Here is a 21,842-nt window from a genome sequence, read left to right as displayed (position 1 = left end):
GTTTCCTCTTCTGCTTTTCTGCTACATAACCTCTAGGTGGCACTGTGGTATACAAGAACAGCACAAATACACAAGTGGAAACAGCATTTTCATTCACCATCAGAAATACCACCCCATTTTCACTGATCTAAAAAAAAATCTGTTTACAAACAGAAGCAAAACTGGAGGGTCACAATATTGTCTTAAGAACACATAAACAACCATGAGTAGGGAATGAAGAGTGCAAGATAAATTCCTTGTGTAGAAAAGCTCTTGTTTGCAGGGATGTTTTTCCAGTGGGATTTGGAGGTGCTCTGGAGGCAGGAGGAGTACCTGGAGGCATGTGGCTTTCAGTTTCTTGTCCCAGGAAGATCCTATGACAATCTCCCCCAAGCTGGTGCCCTCCAGATGTTTTGGACTACAACTCCCAGCATTCCTGACCAGTGGCCATGCTGTCTGAGGCTGATGGGACTTGAAGTTGAAAAGATCTGGAGGGCATGAGGTTGGGGGAAGACTGGGTCCCATGGCCTTTCATCATGTTTGAACTGGTGCCCAGCTGAGTCAAGGAACAATCTGACACACCCGATCCACAACCTTACCCAAGTCTTGTGTGAAGTATTACTGCCCCAAGAAACAGTGATGGGCCTTAGACCCAAGCAACCTGCTTAGCATTAGGGTATTCAGGGTCTCAGTAGTGCAACCCTGTCTTAAGGACACTTCCTGGAGAGTGAGTCCAGTTGAATTCTGTGAAATGTACCTTGGGAAATATCTGTCAGTAAATGTTAAATAGACATAAATTGTCAAACTTCACAGAATTGTACAGCATTTTCCCATCACTGTAGAAATAATGGGGCAGTAGCCTGCATGAGACTTGGATATACAACAGTTTTGAGTCAACCCTGTAAGTGTTCTTTACTGGAAAATAAGCCCTGTTGAGCTGCTGGAATTTGCTTCTGAGCAAACATGATTAGGATCATGCTAAAAATCTGTTTCTAATACATGTCAGTGAGACAGTAAATCATTTTATCTACTCTTGCTCTTCCTTATTAATCTCTGATATCTTTGCCCCCAGTCTTTCTTTGTATACATGAAGGAAAGCTGCCACAGTTATTCCACGTATTGATCGATTATTTCATTGGCTTCGTATTACATTTTCATTCTGTAACGGCAAGTCCTCATTCCTTACTCATAGGACAGATGTTCACAATGCTGTTTGTAAGACACTATGAATGACTTACACAAATCTAGGTGTTCTTTTTAAATTTCCTTTTTAAATTTTTCTGCCAGTGTTGAAAGAATAATTGCAAGATTCAGGAGAATTCATTTGGCTGTTTCAAACATCAGTGCCAAATGTGTTGCTCACATGCGCTCGGCTTGTCGGAAGAACTGAACCTTGAAAAAGGCTACCTTGTTACTCACCGTAATTACTTTTCTCCCCAACTGTCGAGCTGCAAAAACTAATGGAGCACGTGTACATGTCTTTATAGACTGTGATAGAATCACACAGAATATATGGCAAAGGAACAAGGGCACAAAATGCCATTCTGACTTGCATCTGATCACACTCAATGATCCTCTGCCCCATCTGATGTGGTCATTTTCTGTGGTCCTATATCCCACCTCCAGAACATAGATATAAAGCAGGGGTGGGAAACATGTGTCCCTCCAGATGTTTTTGGCCTGCAACTCCCATCAGCCCTACCCAACATAGCCAATGGTGAAAGATGATGGGAGCTGCAGTCCAACAACATCTGGACAGCCACACATTCCCCATCCCTGTTATAAAGTATATGATGCCATGCCATCATCAGAAGCAGCAGAAACATCCAGAACATGGGGAAAGAGACTAAACACCATCACCCTTGTCTCTGTTGGAGCCTTGAGAGCTGCACCACCATGAGAGGGTGGAGCACAGGAGAAATCAGCTGCTGCAGGCTGTATGAAATCTGGTTGCTATTTTCTGCACTTTGAACTCCTGGGGTAGCTGTTTGCAGTATGTATTGTTTATTAATGCCTCAATGCATAGGAAAGGTCTGGTGTATTTGCCTCTGGCTTGCACATTACTGATAAATAATAACTGATATTGTAGTATAACAGTTGATATTGCCTATTTTGTAATTCATTTGAACTGTTATACTGTTAATATTAGTGAAAGGAATTGTTCGTTTTGTGTATTACTGTATGATGTACTATTGTAATTGATGTATTGGCATGCTTTCTTGTTTCTGTATTGCTGTTGTGTTGTGAACCGCTTTGAGCACATTTGTGGAAAAGCAGCATACAAATTAAATGATAATGATGATAATCATCTTACGCTACTTAAAAGCCTGTACAATATTTTTGAAATGAAGAATTCCCCATGGGTATATTTGTCGTATCTTGCACATGGGATTTCTAAAAATAGAAATGTCGAGAAAGTGTGATGAAGAGAATCCACACAACACAGATGTGTTTGCCTATATCCCAAAAGAATAATCCTTCCTAAGGATTTCTTTTGGATTGTTTGTGTGGGAGAAGATGCCAGGAGAACCCATGCCATTGCTGCTTTAAATAATTTCATTACTTATATTGGTATTTATTTTTAGGCAGTTTTATCGCACCACATGGTTCTACCAAGCCCTTAGGGTGGCTCTGAACATAATATAAATAAGTTAAAACACACTAACAAGAGTAACAATTACAATTTTAAAAATTCTAAAACCTTAAAAAGCAAAAACAAAGAAATACAGCAGCAAACAGAAGTCTTGTTAGTAGCTTTGCCCTCCCATCCACCTGCTGGAATAAAAAAGTTTTTGCCAATTTCCTAAAATCTAAAAAAGAGCTGGCCTGCTAAGCATCTCTGGTAGCATTTCCTGGCTAAACAAAAGAAGAAAGAAGTAACCAAATCAATGTTATTTTGCCAGCAGGAGATAGTTCGAAAGCGCACACTTGTGCATTTTTACAGTTTAGCCTATGGGGGAAAATACGCAGTTTCCTGATCAAAAATGCACTTTTTTCCTGATTAAAATTTTTTAAAAGACGCTTGCGCTTGGGAACGCAAACGAGATGAAACAAGCTTCGAGGAAGAATTCAGTGAACATCAGTGAGCTCAAACATCGCATGTTCACCCATCCCTAGTTGGGTCGCAGACCCCACCTCTGCCTTGGACTGTCTTTTGGGCAGGTTACATGTCCTTTGCCACACCTCCCATTTTGTGGTGGCATCCAGAACAGTTTCTGAAAATGCCAAATGTGCCCACAACCCCAAAGGTTTGCTCCCCCCGCCCCCGCTTTAGAGCATGCTCAGTTGCGTAGTTCAGACATGCAGGCTGAATCTTACAGTCCATTTCCTCAGATTCACCAGTCATATTGGGGGGCAGGTGAAGGCTTATACCAGGGGTGGGCCAACATGTGGCCCTCCAAAAGTTGATAGACTGCAACTCCAATCAGGCTTATCCAGCAAAGGCTATGGTGAGGGATGATGGGAGCTGCAGTCCAATATAGTCTGGAGTGCTACAAACCTGCCCACTGCTGGCCTATACTGTGGATGGCTATGTGTGACTCAGGTGCCACAAATGGTGCAGGTATCAGGAGACTTTATGGCACTCCTGCAGAGGAGCGGAAGAGATCTGAGGTGTGGTTATAGCGCAGCATCAGGCATACCCTTTAGTTTACTACTCCCCCTGCCTGCTCCTTGGCTCAATAGACTTCCAGCAAAACCATCCCACAGCTCCAAGGGCTATGTCCTACAAAGCACACCCTAGAGTCACACCACCTCACATTTCAGGCTTTGGTTTGGCACATTTACCAAACGGACTGGCCACTTCACTACTTAGGCTACTTAGCCGCGGCACTGCCATATACCTTTGCTGCTGCTGCTCCAAATTCAGTTTTCACCAGGTTTTAAAACCTGGGTCACTGCTATAGCATTCCCAACCAGAAAAGAGCAACCTGGGCCCCATCTACACCGGGCTTTTACTATTTTACTTTTAAAATGCGAGTCGAGGTCCCTCATGATAGATGACACAGTCGTGACTTCGCAGCCACCCGTGGTTTTCGCCCGGAAAATGTGGAGTTCCAACTGAGACTTTTGGGGTTTGCTGAGGGTTCCCCCGCAGTTGCGGGCCATCTGTCCCTTCCCCAAACCAACTTCGCATTTTGCAGTGGGCATGTTGTAGGCATGCATAGTGCCCGTGCCACTCTGTGATGCCCCTTTACTCCCCCATCCCTTCACAGCTGCACGGTTACAGAGACACAGAGGGGCATTTTCATCTATTTAATCACACTTTCGCACAGTTTTGCAGCTTCGTATCTTTGCAACGGTTGTGGACTCAGTACCCAAGGGCCAGGGGGTGGGGTCTTGGGGAATGACCAACATTGTTCCAGCCACCATTTTGGAGCGATAGCTAGGCACATAGCAATCACGCTTGTGAGTGTGAACCCCTACGAGAGTCTCGGGCTGGGGAAATGACAAACTGATGGTGTGGAAACGAAGGAGCACAAAACGCCCACTTTTTACCTAAAAAGGGACAGAAAGACACAACAGAGCCCCTCAAAGACAAAACAGTCACTGAAGTGTCACACCCTCACACTCACAGGACTGCACAGCTGGGCATTTTAGTGAAATGGCAAAAAAAAGGGCACGGTGAGTCTGTAAGGGAAGCACACAGTACATCGTGAGTGTATCACAGGCCATGCTGACTCCATCAGCCCCTGGCATCCTCAGGCAGCAGCTGTAGCCCCTGTGATACAGCAGAACCTACTGGTTCTGATGTGTGCCCTGGGAACCCTGCGCTGGGTGGCTGACTCTGGAAAGTGACCATTTAAATTTCCCTCCAGTGCTCCAGAGCATCCCTGCAGTGGACTTTCCATCTGCCACCAGGTAACTCCACAACTGGGGGAAGGGGCTCCAATGTAGGATGAAGCCCACCACAGGACACTTTGCTGAGGGCCCCCTAAAGTTCCCCCGTGCCCTAAATTGCCCAATGTAGACATGCTCTTTCAAACTACCATTAACCCTCTTGGCATGTGGGTGGAGTGTCAGCCTCAAGCCCTACAGTGGTGTGATTGGGATTTCTTCAGTCATGCTATGGAAACCTCAGTGCTAAAACTGGGGTGCACACAGCATCAAAGGTACAGTTGCCCCCGTTTTGGGTTTCAATATCTGGAGAGAGGAAAAGTGCTTCTGAGGGGAGACAGCTCTATGATTGAATAATTGGCCCAAATCAGTTTCCTCCTATTCTACAGTGGTGGGTAACTTGTGGCCCTCCAGACGTTTTGGCCTATAGCTCCCATAATCCTTCATCATTGGCTATGTTGGCTAGGGCTTATGGGAGTTTTAGGCCAAAACTTCTGGAGAGCCACAAGTTGCCCACCACTGCACTAAGAGATCAGTGTTACATTCCTAACTAAGTAGAATTCACAAAGCCCTGTTTGTTTACATAGAGTGCCCTAATTACTTTCAATGCATTGTCTTTGTTTTTATTCTTAACTAGAGCAATTTCAGATGAGGTTAATTTCAGCATTTTTGTGCATATACCTCAATCACAGGATGCAATGTGGATGTCAAGAACACTGAACCTGCTCTGTTTCAACAGATGACTGGAATTAAAGGAAATACACATGTAAGCAACTTCAGCAAATTTACACGAAGCAATCAGGGACTGATCATTTGATAAATGCTATGCCTTCTCAAAAGTTCTTCTGGGATTTCATTGGTATATTTCTTCTTTTGGATATCCCTCTTGTCTGTACTGTGGAAATCTCTTTTTAATGACAGTTACTCTAAACTTCTTGAGCCTGGAGGAGGGAAAGTGTGAAACAATACCTTCACTGTTGACATGATGGCTTTCTAACCATTCAACTTATATAAGAACAGCTCAAGCAAACTTCAGTGTGCTTCGATATTTTATCTTACATAAGGAATGAACCAAGGATAAGTGAAGACCTGCACATATGTCAAGATGCATATCACAAATGTATTTGTCAGACTCCTCCACAATTTGCACCTCAGGAGTGTGTGTTGGTTTACTCTTCTTTCCATGTACACGATCCATCTGTGTCATCCAAGCCCAGGATCCTAGCTTGTTGCTCCCAAACAAGCCAGGATTTGTAAACCAAGAATAACCCCTGGTTTATTATCCTGGCTTGTATAGGAGCAACAAGCCAGGTTCAGACAAGAGGCTAAGCAAACACTACTGGTTTATTTAGCCAGTCTCACTAATGGGAGGAGCCAAGGAGGAACAAAAGTGCATGTAGTTCATTCACAGTAAGCCAGGATTCTCCAGAATCTGCCATTGTTATTATTTGCCTATAAAGCCCTATATGACCTTGGAAATACATATCTCCCTACCTTTCTCTCACCATAATCCCTAACAAACTGTGAAAAAGAGTCCCGATAACAATATCATCTATGCCTCATGAAGGGATGACAACAGCACATGGATAGGAATTCTTGGTCATTTCTTCACATTTGTGGAGTTCCCTTCACTTGGAGGTTCACTAGACTCATAGGAGGAGCATAACTGAAGCAGTGGTGAGACCTTTTTGTCTGGTCTGCCAATCTGTGAAGTGGGACTAAGCAAAAAGTTGCAGGTAATTTTAATTTGCTACATATATGTATAGTTACACACCCTAAGCCTCTAGAATAGGGGAGAGCACAATCTGAAATGAGGAGCCTCATCTCTTCCTGTACAGAAGAAGAAACATCTTGTTCAAAGACACAACCTGTAGTCTATAAATATTTGTAAAATACTGTTCTCTGCTTTCCACCTCCCAGAGTGGTAGGAAGTTCCAAGGGCAGCCTTTCGAGAGGAGAGAGCACGGACTTCTTAGGGGCTTTTTGTAATATCTGTTTACAAACGTACTTGCTGAGGATGGGTGAGAAGTAGGCAAGCACCCTGATCAGAGATGCTAGTCACGGCATCACTTTTCAAAAGCAGCAGGATGCTCTTCCTTACCCCAAGGTTGCTTCTCGACAGCTAGCAGGAAAAAAAGCAGGGGTCCATCAGGCCCCCTCATTGCAAGCTTTTAGGAAGGGCCTGAAGTCAACTTACTTGCTTTCTCCGGCCTTTTCCTGATGTTTTATTGGACTGTTCTGGTTTTTAAGCTGGAACTGTGTCTTAGATTTTTATTCCTATCTAGCTAGATGTTTTATTGCTAGTGCTGGTCCATTTTATTACTTTCTGCTATTTTAGCACTGTATGGGTTTTTACTGTATGGGACTTTACTGCATAAGCCACCTTGGGAGGGCTGTTGGCCTGGAAGGCAGCCTAGAATATTTCAAAATGAATACATTAATTAATAGATTGATTAATTAATTAGTTAAAACTCAGGACTCTTTCTCTACTACCAGCCGGATGGGTGATTAATAAATTTAATAAATAAATAAATAAATAAATAAATCTACAGTCAAACTAACAAGCTGTTGCTCTTCTGCCCCATAGTTGGCAGCATTTTTGGTTGTCCCCCCACCCCCACCCAAAGAAATCCACAACTAATTTCTTGGGGAAGAGCTGAAAGGCCGTCAGAGGGCTGTCCTCTATTTGAAGTTGTCCTCAATTTGAAAGGCCCCCCAGTCCAAGGCCAATTTAAAGATAAAGAACCATAAGAAGGGAGAGCAAGTAGGGGCCTTGAAGCTGCCCATCAGTGGTTATCACCTGGACAGCAGACTGAGCAGAAGCCACGCAGGTCATCTGCTCAGTCATCTGCTCAGTCTTCCCCACCATGGGGAGATGGATTGTATGTCTATTTAAACTATAGGCCTGTAGTCATTACTTATAACTTGGCATCTAACTTGGTACACATTGTTCTTCACTTCTGCTAGGGATCCAGGACAAAAACTATGACCATTTATCAACCTATCAAAGAATAATGAGGTGAACATAATTTAAAGAGGGCAAATCCTAAAACTGAAAACTGAATCAGATTATGGCTTCTAAAATACTGTTGAAAGTCTAAACTGCTTTGAAGCAGGATTGTTGATGTCCAAACATTCCTAACATTATCCCCTAGCACAGAACAATGTGCCGTCATCTATTCTGATCTAATGCACTCAGAACACTTATATGAGAACTTTGTACTGCAAAACTGTCAAACAAACCTCGTCTGCAACCCCAAAAGCGGAGTGAGCAGGAAAACATGTTCTCTGAAAATGTTCACAAATTGTTGAGTGCACAGCCACATGTGAAAAATGCACGAATTTTTATCGAATAAGCAGTTAGCAATTTTAAAATTGCACAATTCCATGCTTTAGTCTATAGGGCGAAGTTCTGCAGCTTTGGAAAATACTCAATTTTGCCCTGCAATTTTTTCCATTTGGGCAAACTGAACAGAGATCACAAATGACCGTGGTAAATGAGATGACAAGAACATCAGGGTGATGTTCAGGGAACCTGGGCGAATGCGTACATCGCTTGTCCACCCATCCCTACTCCTAAGCCTTTTCTCCATCACATAAGGTCCAAGTAGAAGAGAGACAGTGGTGAATAGCACTCAATAGCGCCCAACAATAGCGCTCAAGCAGCTGGCCAATGGAACGTAAGGAGGGGCTTGGAAGATAGCTCTTCTCATGCCATCTTTTCTCCAGAGGTCGCACTGACTTCAGTGGGGCTTTGTGTGCTGAGTAGGAATGTCAGAGAATTCTGCCACAGATCTCAGTGACATCCAGCCCACCGAAATCCGTGGCGGAACGAAGCCCCCCGCCCCACCACCCCGCGAAAAGGCACGCGAAATGGAGCACTTACCTGGTGCCGTTCGCGCTGCTTTGCGAATGGCAGCCGCATCTGCGGCCGCCATTCACTTCCCCATTTTTGCCGTGATAGGCTATGTAAATACTTACATAGCCTATCACGGCTAACTCTGGGATGTCATTTGCATCCCTGTGGAGGCTGTGATAGGCTACGTAATTTACCAGATTTCTGCTACAAGAACTCTAAAGGAGCTATCCAAAGTGCTTCACATCTTGGATAGCTCCTTTAGAGTTCTGATGACTGAAACCTGGAGGGATTCACTGCCCCACTGACACTGGAGCCACCAGCCTCCACTGATTATTAGGTCCCTCAGCACTAGGGATGTCCGAAAGTCACTTACCTTTTTGACAGGGGTGATTCACAGTGGGGGGGAGGAGCTCCTCACCTCCCCCCAAAATCCTAACCCAGCCAGCTCCGCTCCGCGGCAACTCCGAGGAGTCTGACTGGTTCTGACTGAAACCTGGAGCAGATTCACCGCCCCACTGACATCGGAGCCACCAGCCTCCACTGCTAATAATAGTGTTTTGCCTAAAGTTTCCTACTTCATTGAAATACTTGAGAAAGGTACAAAGTCTATGGTAGTCCATCTGACTGGCACCGGGTTGTTTTTCCCCCAGGCCTTTCCTATCATCATCAGCCTTTGTTATTAGACAAGCCCATCTAATTTGCCTGATCTACAGTAGTTATTTTTGGTACCTTTCATTTAGGCAAATTTTATTTTATATCACGTTCATATTTTAAAGAATGTTCAAAAAATTCTTCAGAGATTTCTTTGTTTGCTTCCCTGAAACCATTAACACCTCTTTATATTGAGTGGCAGCTGATATGATAATAAACTATCCCTTTCTCAAAGGATGTAATGAAAAGTACACTTAGGGCTCCTTCATACTGGGCTTTTATCCTGCGATTAAGATTGCTCCTTCACAGAAGTTTGCGGGCTCTTTACATGACACAGTGACCCTGCTGTGACCCTCCTGCACTAAATGCCCTTTGTTCCATCTTTAAATACGTAGATCGCAGATAATGAGGTATCACATTACCCCATGGTGTTCTGCTTCAGTTTCCTGCGTGACAAGAGTTAAAGCAGCAAGAGGAGGAGCGAGATCAATGGAAGATAGTGGAAGACTCAGATACTGGGAGAAGGCGGAGGGCGGGGAGGAAGCGCTTGTAAAGGGAGTCAGTTGTGATCCTGCATTTAAAATGGAAGCAGAAACCCCGTTTTAAATGCAGGATTTTAGGCTGGTGTAGAAATGCCCTTACAGTGTGATCCTATGCATATTTACTCAGAACAAAGTCACCATGACTTCAATGGGGTTTATTTCTAAGTATACTTGCTTAGTTTTCCTTCCTTGACCGAGTTTAAATCAGCTTTTTTTTAAAAGGAAGTTGCATCCTGGTTAAAAATAAATAAACATGTTTGGAGATGCTGATCTCTCTTCCTGTGTTACTCACAACAATGGACATTTCTATCAAAGTGCCATAAGTTAACTCCACCCAAACATGTTTACTTTCATGCAGGATAAGGATGGGTCAGGAAGTACCAAATTGTAAGACAAGAGGAAAACCAAGTATATGCAGTAATGCCTGTAAGGTTATTAAAGGTTTAAAAGATGTGTTAAAAAGATCAATCTCTCTAAGGAAATAGGACAGACGGATAGGAAGTGGTGGAACTGAATAAGAAAAAAATGTGCTGGGTTTTTTTTTAATGGAGCAGTTATTTTCACTTGAGTAAAATCTGCCAAAAGCATTATTTCTTATGATCTGATTAGGCTATTAATTTTAATAACAGAAATAGAAAATAGATGGACCATGCAACTCCTCACTAGCCAAAAAACGAAATACTGTAATAAAATAAAAATCGAAGGACACACAAATTTGGAACTTTTCCTATCCCTACCTGATCAGTAACAGAGAAAAAGGCATTGTTAACTATATAACGTGTTGTATGGGGTCAACTGAATGATTAGAGATTTCCTTCATTCTAAAACTGAAGGTGAGAATTCATTCACAGGATATATACCATATAAATTTCTTTGATCACTGCATACCACTAGTGGTTATTTGATGAATTTGCCATTTCCTATTACAAAACAAACAAACAAACTAGTCCACAACCATTTTGCTCGGATGACAGTGTGTTGCCGTGCTGTCTATTCTTTGTCACTTAGATCCCATTTAAACGTTCCTTGGAGTGGCAAAGTTGCATGCTGCCATCCTTCAACTGCTCCCACATCATTCTGGTAATATCGGAAACTTTACCCATGTAGTCTGGCGCCCGCCTGGCACCAATATTATTATCTTTTCAGCGCCAGGTTAAGACATTTCTCTTCTCCCAGGCATTCGACAGTATATCACAAGTGTTTGATTGATCCTGGAATGTCTTATGGTTATGGTTGTTTGTTTTTGAGATGGTTGGTTTGAAGCTGTTTTAGATATATGTTTCTTTTGTGTATATTGTCTGTTCATGTGTTTTTTAAGTAAATGGTTTTTAATGTTTTTAATCTTTGTAAACTGCCCAGAGAGCTCCAGCCATTGGGTGGTATAGAGAAGTAAGTAAGTATAATAATAATAATAATAATAATAATAATAATAATAATAGTCAAGTCAGATTGTGGAGTTACATAAAGCGCTGTGTTGCTTGCCAGATTAAGTGATGCATCAAGAGCATGATATGTAGCCTCAGAATAATCTTGAACTATGTAGGTTCTTGGGAGTGATGTGAGAGCAACCTCAGCACAATAGCAGCCAGGTTGTTCCAAGAAACAAAAATGGAGCCTTAAAGATAATAAAGGGTACAATGTGATTTTTGAATTTGACATTGGTTTATCCATGTAGAACAGGGGGGTCGAAGCTCTTTCAGCCTGAGGGTGAAATTCAACCCTGGAGAAGCCCAAATTGAATTCCAGTAGTGGGTGCAGATGAAGGCAAAAGGGGTGGGGTCAAAATATGAAAAATCCCAGAATATTTTAGCTTAAAGCTCTTACTGCCAGTAACTAAGCTTTAGAGGAGTCATTACAACTTTTTAGAATTGGGGTGTAGGGCTGTGGGGAACACAAGCTGGGAAGCCACAAATGATGAGTAGGCAGGGAAAGGGGCGGGGCAGGGCGAGGGGGCTATCTGGAGATCCCCAGAAGACCAAATTGGAACTCCAGGTGGGCTGGATTTGATCTACAGGGCCTGAGGTTCCACGCCCCTGATGCAGGATTTACTCTTACTAGTTTCTGAATTTTCTGATAAAGCTAATTAAAAGTAATTCAATTTATTTTTTTCCAGCTGCAAACATCTCATTGTCTCAAACATCTCATTGTCTCAGACTGATGCACTAATGCCAAACGTTTGGGCAAATTGCCTGTCCTACCAATATAAATCGGCTTCGGCTTTGCTCTCTTAGTTTTTTCATAACCAATCGTTTATAACTTGGGAATGTGCAGAATTTCACTGACAGAAATGGTCCAATGGCACCCTAACCAACCTGATTTTCACATTTGTTGCAAAGACACTGGCATTTCCTCCCGATGTGATTAATTTATTCTGCCATAACTGACAGTAACATGTGTACAACCCTGACTTATTCAAGTAATATGTAGTTTCACAAGCATCTAAAACATTCAACAATGGAGGCATTTCCTTTTTCACGTGCAACCCTATGCAATTCTACACAGAAGTAAGTTCTGTTGAGTACAATGGGACTTACTCCCAGGTAAGTCTGTATGGCAGGGTGTTGAACCGAAAGCCTGCTCAGGGTACCAATCCAGCACTTCAAGAATTCCCACAAAGCCACCCTCCATTCCCTTGACCACACCCCTTTCTTTTAAACATTGATCGTTTGGTGGTTTCCTGGCTTTTGAACACCAGGAACGTTTTTCTCTTATCTTAATGGTCAAAGGCTTCGTTACTAAGGCTTTGTTACTGGCAGTCAGAATTTTAAGCTAACATACGCTGGTATTTTTTGCATTTTTGCACCATCCCTTTTGCCTTTGGTCCCACCCACCACTGGAATGCGGCCCCTGGAAACTTCTCCAAAATTCAGTTCAGCCCTTGGACTGAAAGAGGTTCAACACCCCTACTGTATAGAACTGCAGCCTCAGTAATGTTTTCACAAAAAGGTTAACTTAATTTACTCACGCATAGATGTTTACTGCCCCTCCATCCCTACAACAACAACAAAAAGTATTTACCTTATTGCCATTTTTAGAGATTGAGCAGAGGCTGCTACTAGACATATTTTCCTTGTCAGGCATCCCTATAAGAAAGCAGGGTATATATTAGAATAACACCCCCTGAGGAATGAAGCTTGCAATTCAAGTCGGGAGATCACTTTCCCTTACATCTGGACCCTTAATCAAGATCAGTTTTATTTCCATATTACAGATGGTTTACTGAGGCTGGGGGCCCTGCCAGACTCTCCCCAAAACCAGTAACACCATATATTCTTAAGCCTCACATTCTCTTGGGTGAGACAACCCAGCATATGTATCTACTAAAATCTAAGAACTAACTGAAAAGTATCCCCCTCAAGGCCACTTAATGGAAGGCTCAGAAATATACTTGCTGTGGTGAAATAGATGCTTGTTGCCCACTTACAAAAAACAAACAAAAAATCACTGGGACAGGGTGCACACAGCTTTCAAATAATTAAATGTGGGGCAGGGGGAGCAAAATGAAAGAGAACTCCTGTGGAAGAAGATTACTTTGGTGGTATTCAATATATATATATATATATATATATATATATATGTGTGTGTGTGTGTGTGTGTGTGTGTGTATGCACTGTATGAGCACTCCCATTCTTGAATGGGACAATGTACAATGTATAATGTAGGAGTGCTCAGCTTCTGTAGAAGTACACCTGAAATAAAATAATACGCTAGCAAGGTCAAAAATGATCCACGCATGGGAGGAAGAAGGAGCTATGTTGCTTGTTCACAAATAATATCACCAATAATATCCAGGAGCTGTCCAGAACAATTACATTACACACAACATCCCTGGTCAAAATGGACAATTTGTTGTTGTTCAGTCGTTCAGTCGTGTCCGACTCTTCGTGACCCCATGGACCATAGCACGCCAGGCCTTCCTGTCCTGCGCTCTCTCCCGGAGCGTGCTCAAGTTCATATTAATTGCAAAATGGACAATATCTAGGTTTAAATGCTGGGAAAGGTGATGCTCCCTTTCAACATATGTGCAACCTTGAAGAAAGACCACTTGGGCTGCTTCCAGATGAGGTGGTTATGGCACCACCACCCTGCCTCATTCACAGAATTTTACAGGATGTCCAGACAATGACGTCTCCCACTAGTAACCCTCCCGTGTTTTCCCACCACTGGTTCTGTCTTTATCTTACAGCAGAAAATCCATGAAGTAAAAGGTAGAATAGCTGCAGAATGCCTTCTGATTGCTAGCACTAGGACCCTGCTGTCTGGAAGCACCTTGGATCTCCTGAGACAGAAGAGTAACTAACTGTGCATTTATTGTGTGGCGGTAGGCCCTGAGAGATGCCGATTTGTCTAAGGTCACCATTTCATGGCTGAGAAAAGCATGGAGCCGCGTCTAACATTTTGCACACAGGAACATATGCTGGGGTCTTAGTTTATTTTTGCTGAGAAGGAAGTGGCAGGTGGCTTGGGTCCCTTCAGCCACCTAAACCTCCAGCTCCATTTACCTGAGAAATTTATCTCAGCCACTAGGTGAGGAATTTACAGGTTGGAAGGAGAGGCAATGGGGGAAGATCTCCCTCAGAAGCCCTCCTTCTGCTCATGGGCCCTCTTTTCCTGAATGTTCTTATTACTCATTCCCTGACAGCATGAAGGTGGGATGCATATGCAGCCCATTCACTGCAGCAGTTTCTGGGGTTGCATGTGTGTCTGTGTTGTTCTGATACCTCAGTATTTTTCACTGTGGACAGAGACCCTCATGAACACTGGAGAATCCCCAACACACACATTCCTCACCTTCTGTCTCCACGCACTCAGAGCCAAACTACACATTATGCTAATTGCATACAGTGCAGCTCAGGGTTATCTTTTTATTTACTCTAGTATAAGCACATGTGACCCCAATTAGGATTGGGACCACTGAGCTCCAGAAGAGGAGGATTAAATCTTCCCCCTCCACCATTCCCCCCAATCTGCCCCCTTTTCAAGGGAGATTAACGAAAGAAAAAAAAGGAGAAAGAAATGTCAATGGAGGCTTTTTTTCTGCGGGGGTGTGTGTGTGTCGTTTTGTATAAAAACAGCACAGGAGGGGAGAAATGGTTTAATTGTCCTCTCCTGGAGTGCAGTGGTCCACTCCTGATCCAAATCTAGGTCCCACATTCATACGTCAGGGTAAATAAAAAGATAACATGCTACATAATTAGAGCTACATGCTACATAATTGGAGCTACATGCTACATAATTGGAGCTACATGCTACATAATTAGAGCTACATGCTACATAATTAGAGCAAGGTATAATTTGGCTGTCAGAGGGGATGTTATAAATAGATAGATAATGGCCACTCTTAATAACAGTAAGTAACATGAATTCCATATACTGACTTTCAAAACATGCAGCATAAACCTGTGGTTCTTTTCAAAGGAGCATTCGACCATTAATAGTGGCCTAGAATTAATGACAGGCAGACAGGCAGGCAGACAGACAGGCAGATGATAGGTGTTTGTCCCACTGTGTTCAATGGGGCTTACTCCCAGCTAAGGCTGCATAGGACTGCAACCTTATAGTACTTACTGTCATTGTTGGAGCCAGTTTCCATAACACCATAAGGAGGAGCAAGAAGTCCTGACATATACTGGCGATATTTCTGGGGAGGAAAATAGTTCAGACATCACTTTGACGGAAGTTATTCACATGAATCTTTTAAACGAGATGGGGTTTAAAAACGGAGTTCTGAGGGCCATACATGATGTCCATTTTCTTTCTCCTTCTGCTTATAACCTACGGGCAGTATCTAGTACCTCCACTGTGCCTACACTAGTGCTGTGGCACCTGCAGAACTGACCACTAGCGCAATATGGATTAGCGGTTCCTAAAATAACCCCAGAAATGAGCGGAAATACTCCTTTCCAGAACAGCACAGGTCAGTGGAGTTCCCTTCTGAGAGCTCTGCTGACCTTCCCCATTCCGGAAGCAAGTATTGCACTCGTTTCCAGTTCTTTCAGGAGCCACCAGTTCCTGTTGCGCTACTGGTTGGTTCCAGTAGGATACTGCTGTACGAGAACAACGTGATATTGGACCCCAGGTAATTAGTACAGCACCTACAGGAGTTACTCTTGTGAAGAGCTTGCTTAGAATTAAACCAATCATACTTGTAGCCCTACGCAGGTATTCGGTACCCATGGGCTACCTAGAACGGATGTGCTAGTTTCACCACCTAGATGCTGGCACATGGGCTGGCCACACCCATTGGGTGGCTTGTGATTGGTGTCAGTCTGAAGGGAGCGTAAGGCTCCCTCCACAGGGATGGAAACCCTGAGAAATCCATTAAACAATATACTGTTTCTCAGCATCAGTTACAATACATGGCACTGCCATCTTGTTCAGTTTCAAGACATTATTATTAGCGCCTTTCACCCTCTCCTGGCTCATGATATAAATCAGCCTTCCTCAACTGGGTACCCTCCAGATATTTTGGACTACAACTCCTAGCATTCTTTGTCATTGGCCATGTGGGCTGAGGCTGATGGGAATTGAAGTCCAAAACACCTGGGAGGGGACCAGGTTAGGGAAAGCTGATATAAACAGAGATTTTCCACAATTATGATACACAGTTCACGGAAAAGCTTCTCTGAACGGTGTATTGATGCAATGTACAGTAAATCACCCGAATCAGAAGAGGTGCCCTCGCACCGATGCTGCACACCAGTGAATGCCAGAGCGTTGCAGACACAATCAATGAAGCATCAAGCTTATGTAACTTTCAGACTAGCTATTAGGTGATACCCCCCTTAACTTGAGAAACAAAGAATATAATGCAACAAGACCAACATGATTCTAGATTAATATAAATCCATACACGCTTACCAAGGCACTGTGAATCATATTTCCTTGTGATTGTATTAAGGAGCACGAATCTTAATTCCATTAAAAAACAGATGGACAACAAGCTTGTACAAAGGAGGTCTAGGAAGTAGGCAACATTTTTTTAGTTGGACTGTACACTGAGCTGTATTTGAATGGATAGCTAGCTGATATTCACGTTTATTTCACATGAGCACACAATAATTTAACCCTAAGATCTCATTCACTATGCAGTTCTATCTTCTGAACCAAATGGCTGAATACATTCAGATCCCACGATCCAGACACATGAAAGAAAAACCCTGGGAGTAGATTGTCACCTATCACTCATATAAGAAGCTCTTGGGGTGACAACCCAGCTGGCAAAGATGGTCCTGGTCCAGAGATCCAAAAGCTCAGCAGCAGGATGTATACAGTGCACATGCCTGATAAACTTCTGGAGCTCCCATGTCTTTCCTATTGGGAAGGAGCACTTACTTAAGACTCTGCCTTCTCCCCCATTCAGTAGAAGAAGGGGGCAGATACGGGAGTATGATGATTCTCAGGGTTTGGTGGATTTGTTTCTACAAGCTGCACACTCCATTTCTTTCTGGAAGTGGTGCCTCAAAAATGTCACTAAAGAATGGAGTACACCTCATTCAAGACAATAGCAACAGATACTGAAACCATATATCAACAACTTGGCTCCAGTTCCAGACTATTACTTACTATTATATTACTTACTGTTACTATTACTTACTATTACTATTAAATACCTATTACTGTATTACTTAAATGGTTATCCCAACTATAATCTCTCTCTGTGAACGTATTAGAAGATAAATATTTACTATTAAATGACACTGGATCAGTCCCATTTGGTTTGGTCCTCTTTCAAAAACAGTGAAAACATTATCAAACACATTGTAAAAATGCCTTTGCCTGACAATGTAGATTTTACTTCAGTGTATTACTTTCAACTTAGCCACCACCCCACCTACTGACCATCTTCACTTTCCTTGTGCTGAGCAGAAGCACGGAGAAAGGGACCTGGCCAGGACTCGGAAGAGCAGCTTTGTAGTAGCTGTTATATTTGGCAGTATGCAACTTCATTATCATTTGATAATGCTCTGACGGCTTCCCTTTGTCTTTTTCAAAATAATGTTCCTAGTGTCCCATCTCATGCAGGTCACATTGATAATTTACCCATTGCCTTAAGTGAAAATACCACAATAACATGGGTCCTTGGCCACCTTTTTTTCAGTTATATTTTCTTTTAATGTCATCATCTATTCAGTCTTTGAATCTTACAGTTGACACTCATCCCTGCCCACTCTGCCAGAGTCAACAAAATGAGCTGAATAACAATATAGGTTTGGACATGCTACTCCTGCTTGCTGTTTGATTTTCCGTAATAGGATGGCCACTTATGCATTGCAAAAAAAAGAGGAAACACAAAAGAAGACAAAAGAGGACACCAGTTTGCATATGCCAATGTATATGTATGAATACAAATTCAGAATTACTATAATTTAAATAAAAATACAGGACATCTCATCATCTTGAAGAAGACTGGCCAGGTGATCTGCTCAGACTGCTGGGCAGCTTCAAGGGCCCTGCTCTAGGGAGAGAAGAATCTTGGTTTCTCTCTGTTTCTCATTATTCCAGTCTTAGAGATTCCAGAGATTTTTTTAAAGTTGCCATGAAAGTTCATACATATTCTTGTGCATATTCCTCCCAATACCATGCATTTTACTGTTATTTTCATTAATATTCGCATTTTATTTTAGAGAGCTTCGGCTATTGGGCGGTATAGAAATGAAATGAATAAATAAATAAATAAATAAATAAATAATTTTTTGTGTGCACTTTCCCCAATATTCTCATTTTCGTTCAGAAATTTTGTTCGGAGAACTCCACTGTAAAAATTTGGAGAAGAGCAGATTCTGAAAGATATTTGAGCTTTGGTTTGCAGATTGGTTCAAAAGTGTGAAATTAGGTCAGTTTACATTCAAACTGAATTATGTTCTTCCCCCAACCCTACCCTGCTCTCCCTCCTTATGGGCCTTCAACTTTAAACCGGACTTGGATTGGGCAGGCCATCAAATAGAGGACACCTTCAAATAGAAGACTGTCCTCTCTAAAGGAGGACACCTGGCCACCCTATTCTATAGGTCCTTCATTTGGAATCTTTGCCTTTCCAAAAGACTAAGGCATTTTCTGACACTTTTCTAATAAACTGCTTTTAATAGCAATTGACAATGGTTGGAACAACAGCAGCAGCAAATGTTCTAGGTTCACTTTATTAATGCTATTTTTCCAGATTAAGACAGCTTGTACTGTTCCCCTAACCATACATCTCTTTTTATGTTTGACAGGCTTATAATTGATTTCACCAGATTGATCCAATCTGGAAATCAGTAAAACACCTAAATGTTTTACAGGCTTACTCTTGCATTTAACCTTCCCCCATGGCCTGTGTAGTTTCCTTCTCTCAATTATCCAACTTAAAATCTATACACTCTGTTTTGTCAGCATTTACTTTAAAATTGGATATCTGTCCAAACTCTAAAATAAACTTCTTTACTTTGCCAATAAAAGTACTTGGTTAGCTTGGCTGAACAGGATTTCATATGCTTTATGACGAATCTCTTGTCCCATTTTAAAAATGCCTCCCTATATCAACTCAGGCACCAGCTGCAGTCAGGGCAGCAGGACCTGTTTACTGTTCAAGCACCGTGTACAATTAAAATGACAGCAACTAGGGGCTGACCACCATTGTCCCAGACCCAGGAATGTCCTGCCTGAGGAGGTGAGGAAGTCTTAGGCCCGGATTGGACCTAACACTGAACCATAGTTGAACATTCTGTGAACAAGCCTGTTCAAGCCTTGGGCCACTATGCTCCCAACCTGTCACGCTCTATTAGGGATTCTGTTGTCTACTGTAATGGCCCCAGGCCTGTAACCAAGTGACCAGTAGTTTTAGAGGAACCTAGAGATCAATAAGGCTGCATATTGTCACCCTGCTTATTTAACTTATATGCAGAGTACATCATGAGAAACGCCGGGTTGGATGAATCACAGGTTGGAATTAAGATTGCCGGGAGAATTATCAACAACCTCCGATATGCAGACGATACCACCCTAATGGCAGAAAGCGAAGAGGATCTAAAGAGCCTCTTGTTGAGGGTGAAAGAGGAGAGTGCAAAGGCTGCTTTGAAACTCAACATTAAAAAAACTAAGATCATGGCATCTGGCCCCATCACTTCCTGGCATATAGAAGGGGAAGAAATGGAAGCTGTGACAGATTTTATTTTCTTGGGCTCCAAGATCACCGCAGACGGTGACTGTAGCCATGAAATTAAAAGACGCTTGCTCCTTGGGAGGAAAGCTATGGACAGCATAGTAAGAAGCAGAGACATCACCTTGCCGACAAAGGTCCGTCTAATCAAAGCTATGGTTTTCCCAGTAGTAATGTATGGCAGTGAGAGCTGGACTATAAGGAAGGCTGAGCGCTGAAGAATTGATGCTTTCGAACTGTGGTGCTGGAGAAGACTCTTACGAGTCCCCTGGACTGCAAGGAGGTCAAATCAGTCCATCCTAAAGGAAATCAACCCTGAGTGCTCATTGGAAGGACAGATACTGAAGCTGAAGCTCAAATATTTTAGCCACCTAATGCGAAGAGAAAACTCCCTGGAAAAGACCCTGATGCTGGGAAAGACTGAAGGCAAAAGGAGAAGGGGACGGCAGAGGATGAGATGGCTAGATAGCATCACCGATGCAATGAATATGGACTTGAGCACGCTCTGGGAGAGAGCGCAGGACAGGAAGGCCTGGCGTGCTATGGTCCATGGGGTCACGAAGAGTCGGACACGACTTAACAACTGAACAAAAGAGATCAATAATGCTTTGGCTTTGGTTCATGGGCTGCAGTTCTCTTGCTAGTGGGCCTCTTGGCTGGTAAGATGAGTCAAAGGTTGATATCACTGCCTCAGCACATTCCATGCTAACAAGCTACCGTTTAGCTTATCAGAGCCTGTGCTGGGAAAGTTCTGATTGTTTTCCTTCTGAACAAGCACTGTTAGCCTATGCCAGGAAAGTGGCAAATGAACGCTAATTAACGCTTGCTTCTGTCATGCTGCCTCACTGCTGACATGTATGGTATAAAACCCATCTTGACCCTTGGCTCTGGGTTCAGCGAAGCTGTCTGATCCAACCATTGGATCCAACCATTGGGTACACCTGTGCGCTGTAAGTACTTAATAAAGTCTCCTTGTAAGCAAAACTGGGTCTGGCTTATCATTACCTCGGCACCTCCAAACCTGAGCAGCTCACAGCCGGGGCATACATCTACTCTGAGTGATGACTCAGGCAAGGAGGCACAACATGGGGCAGGGAACAGGGACAGGAAGAAGTGCAGGTACCAACCCAAGACTTGGCTTTAGTTCAGGACTATGGAGAGTAGCTAGAGTTCTAACAAGATACTCCAGCTTCAGTGATTTTTAAAGGGCCAGCCCCCTTTCCTGCAATCACTGGCTTCTTCTAGGTGCTGCGGATCTGGGGAAAGAATGTTGGGGAATGTTCCCCAGGGCCTCCCTGCTCACTGGAGGAGTTTGAAGTCAGAGGGCAATGGCGCCTCAGGGGGATTGAGAAGACAGGGTGCAGGATCCAAGGCAGAAGGCCCCATTTGTGAAAGTCCAGGAACAGCTTCTGACTCCTTTTCCGAGTCACTGCCACTGGAAGTCTCCAAGAGCTCTCAGTTCTCAACCTTGACACAACCTCTAATTCTCCTCTGGTGTAGCCATAAGTAGATCAGAAATATCCACTTCTTGTTTCAACGTAACTGGAGTTTTTCCAAACTGGGAGAACTCTGATTAGCTTATGAACTGCTGACCCACTTTGAGCCCTTGGGAAAAGCAGTTTATAATAAATACATAAATAAATTTTAAAAAATAACCTGAGAAGGATTTCTGTGAAAATTCAAAAGATCATATACTGGGTTAAAAAAAAAAAAATCATTGTTTGGTCCTAATAAAGATACTGTTTTTAAAGATTCTCTAAAACTTGTTGTTCTGACACCACACAGCTCCTTGGGTTTGATCTGCAAATCTATTTATGTGTGTTCTATTTTCTTACCA

The 21,842-nt window shown here is 42.9% G+C and overlaps 1 protein-coding gene across 1 annotated transcript in view; it reads right to left on the bottom strand.

Annotated features, from left to right (window-relative positions):
* The window catches only part of RAPGEF4 (Rap guanine nucleotide exchange factor 4), a 221,515-nt gene that overhangs the window by 91,632 nt on the left and 108,041 nt on the right, over window positions 1-21,842 (bottom strand). The window contains exons 5-6 of the mRNA XM_084812949.1: window positions 15,436-15,508; window positions 12,886-12,950 (exon numbers count right to left, since the gene is read on the bottom strand). Of these exons, the coding sequence (XP_084669075.1) occupies window positions 12,886-12,950; window positions 15,436-15,508 (138 nt within the window). The remainder of the gene's footprint in view (window positions 1-12,885; window positions 12,951-15,435; window positions 15,509-21,842) is intronic.

This window comes from Heloderma suspectum, chromosome 1, assembly GCF_057233095.1.
Source record: "Heloderma suspectum isolate Gila_16-S chromosome 1, 16-S_ref, whole genome shotgun sequence".
NCBI lineage: Eukaryota > Metazoa > Chordata > Lepidosauria > Squamata > Helodermatidae > Heloderma > Heloderma suspectum.
The sequence above is the reverse complement of the archived record's forward strand: the minus strand, read 5'-3'. Positions and strand labels throughout refer to the sequence as shown.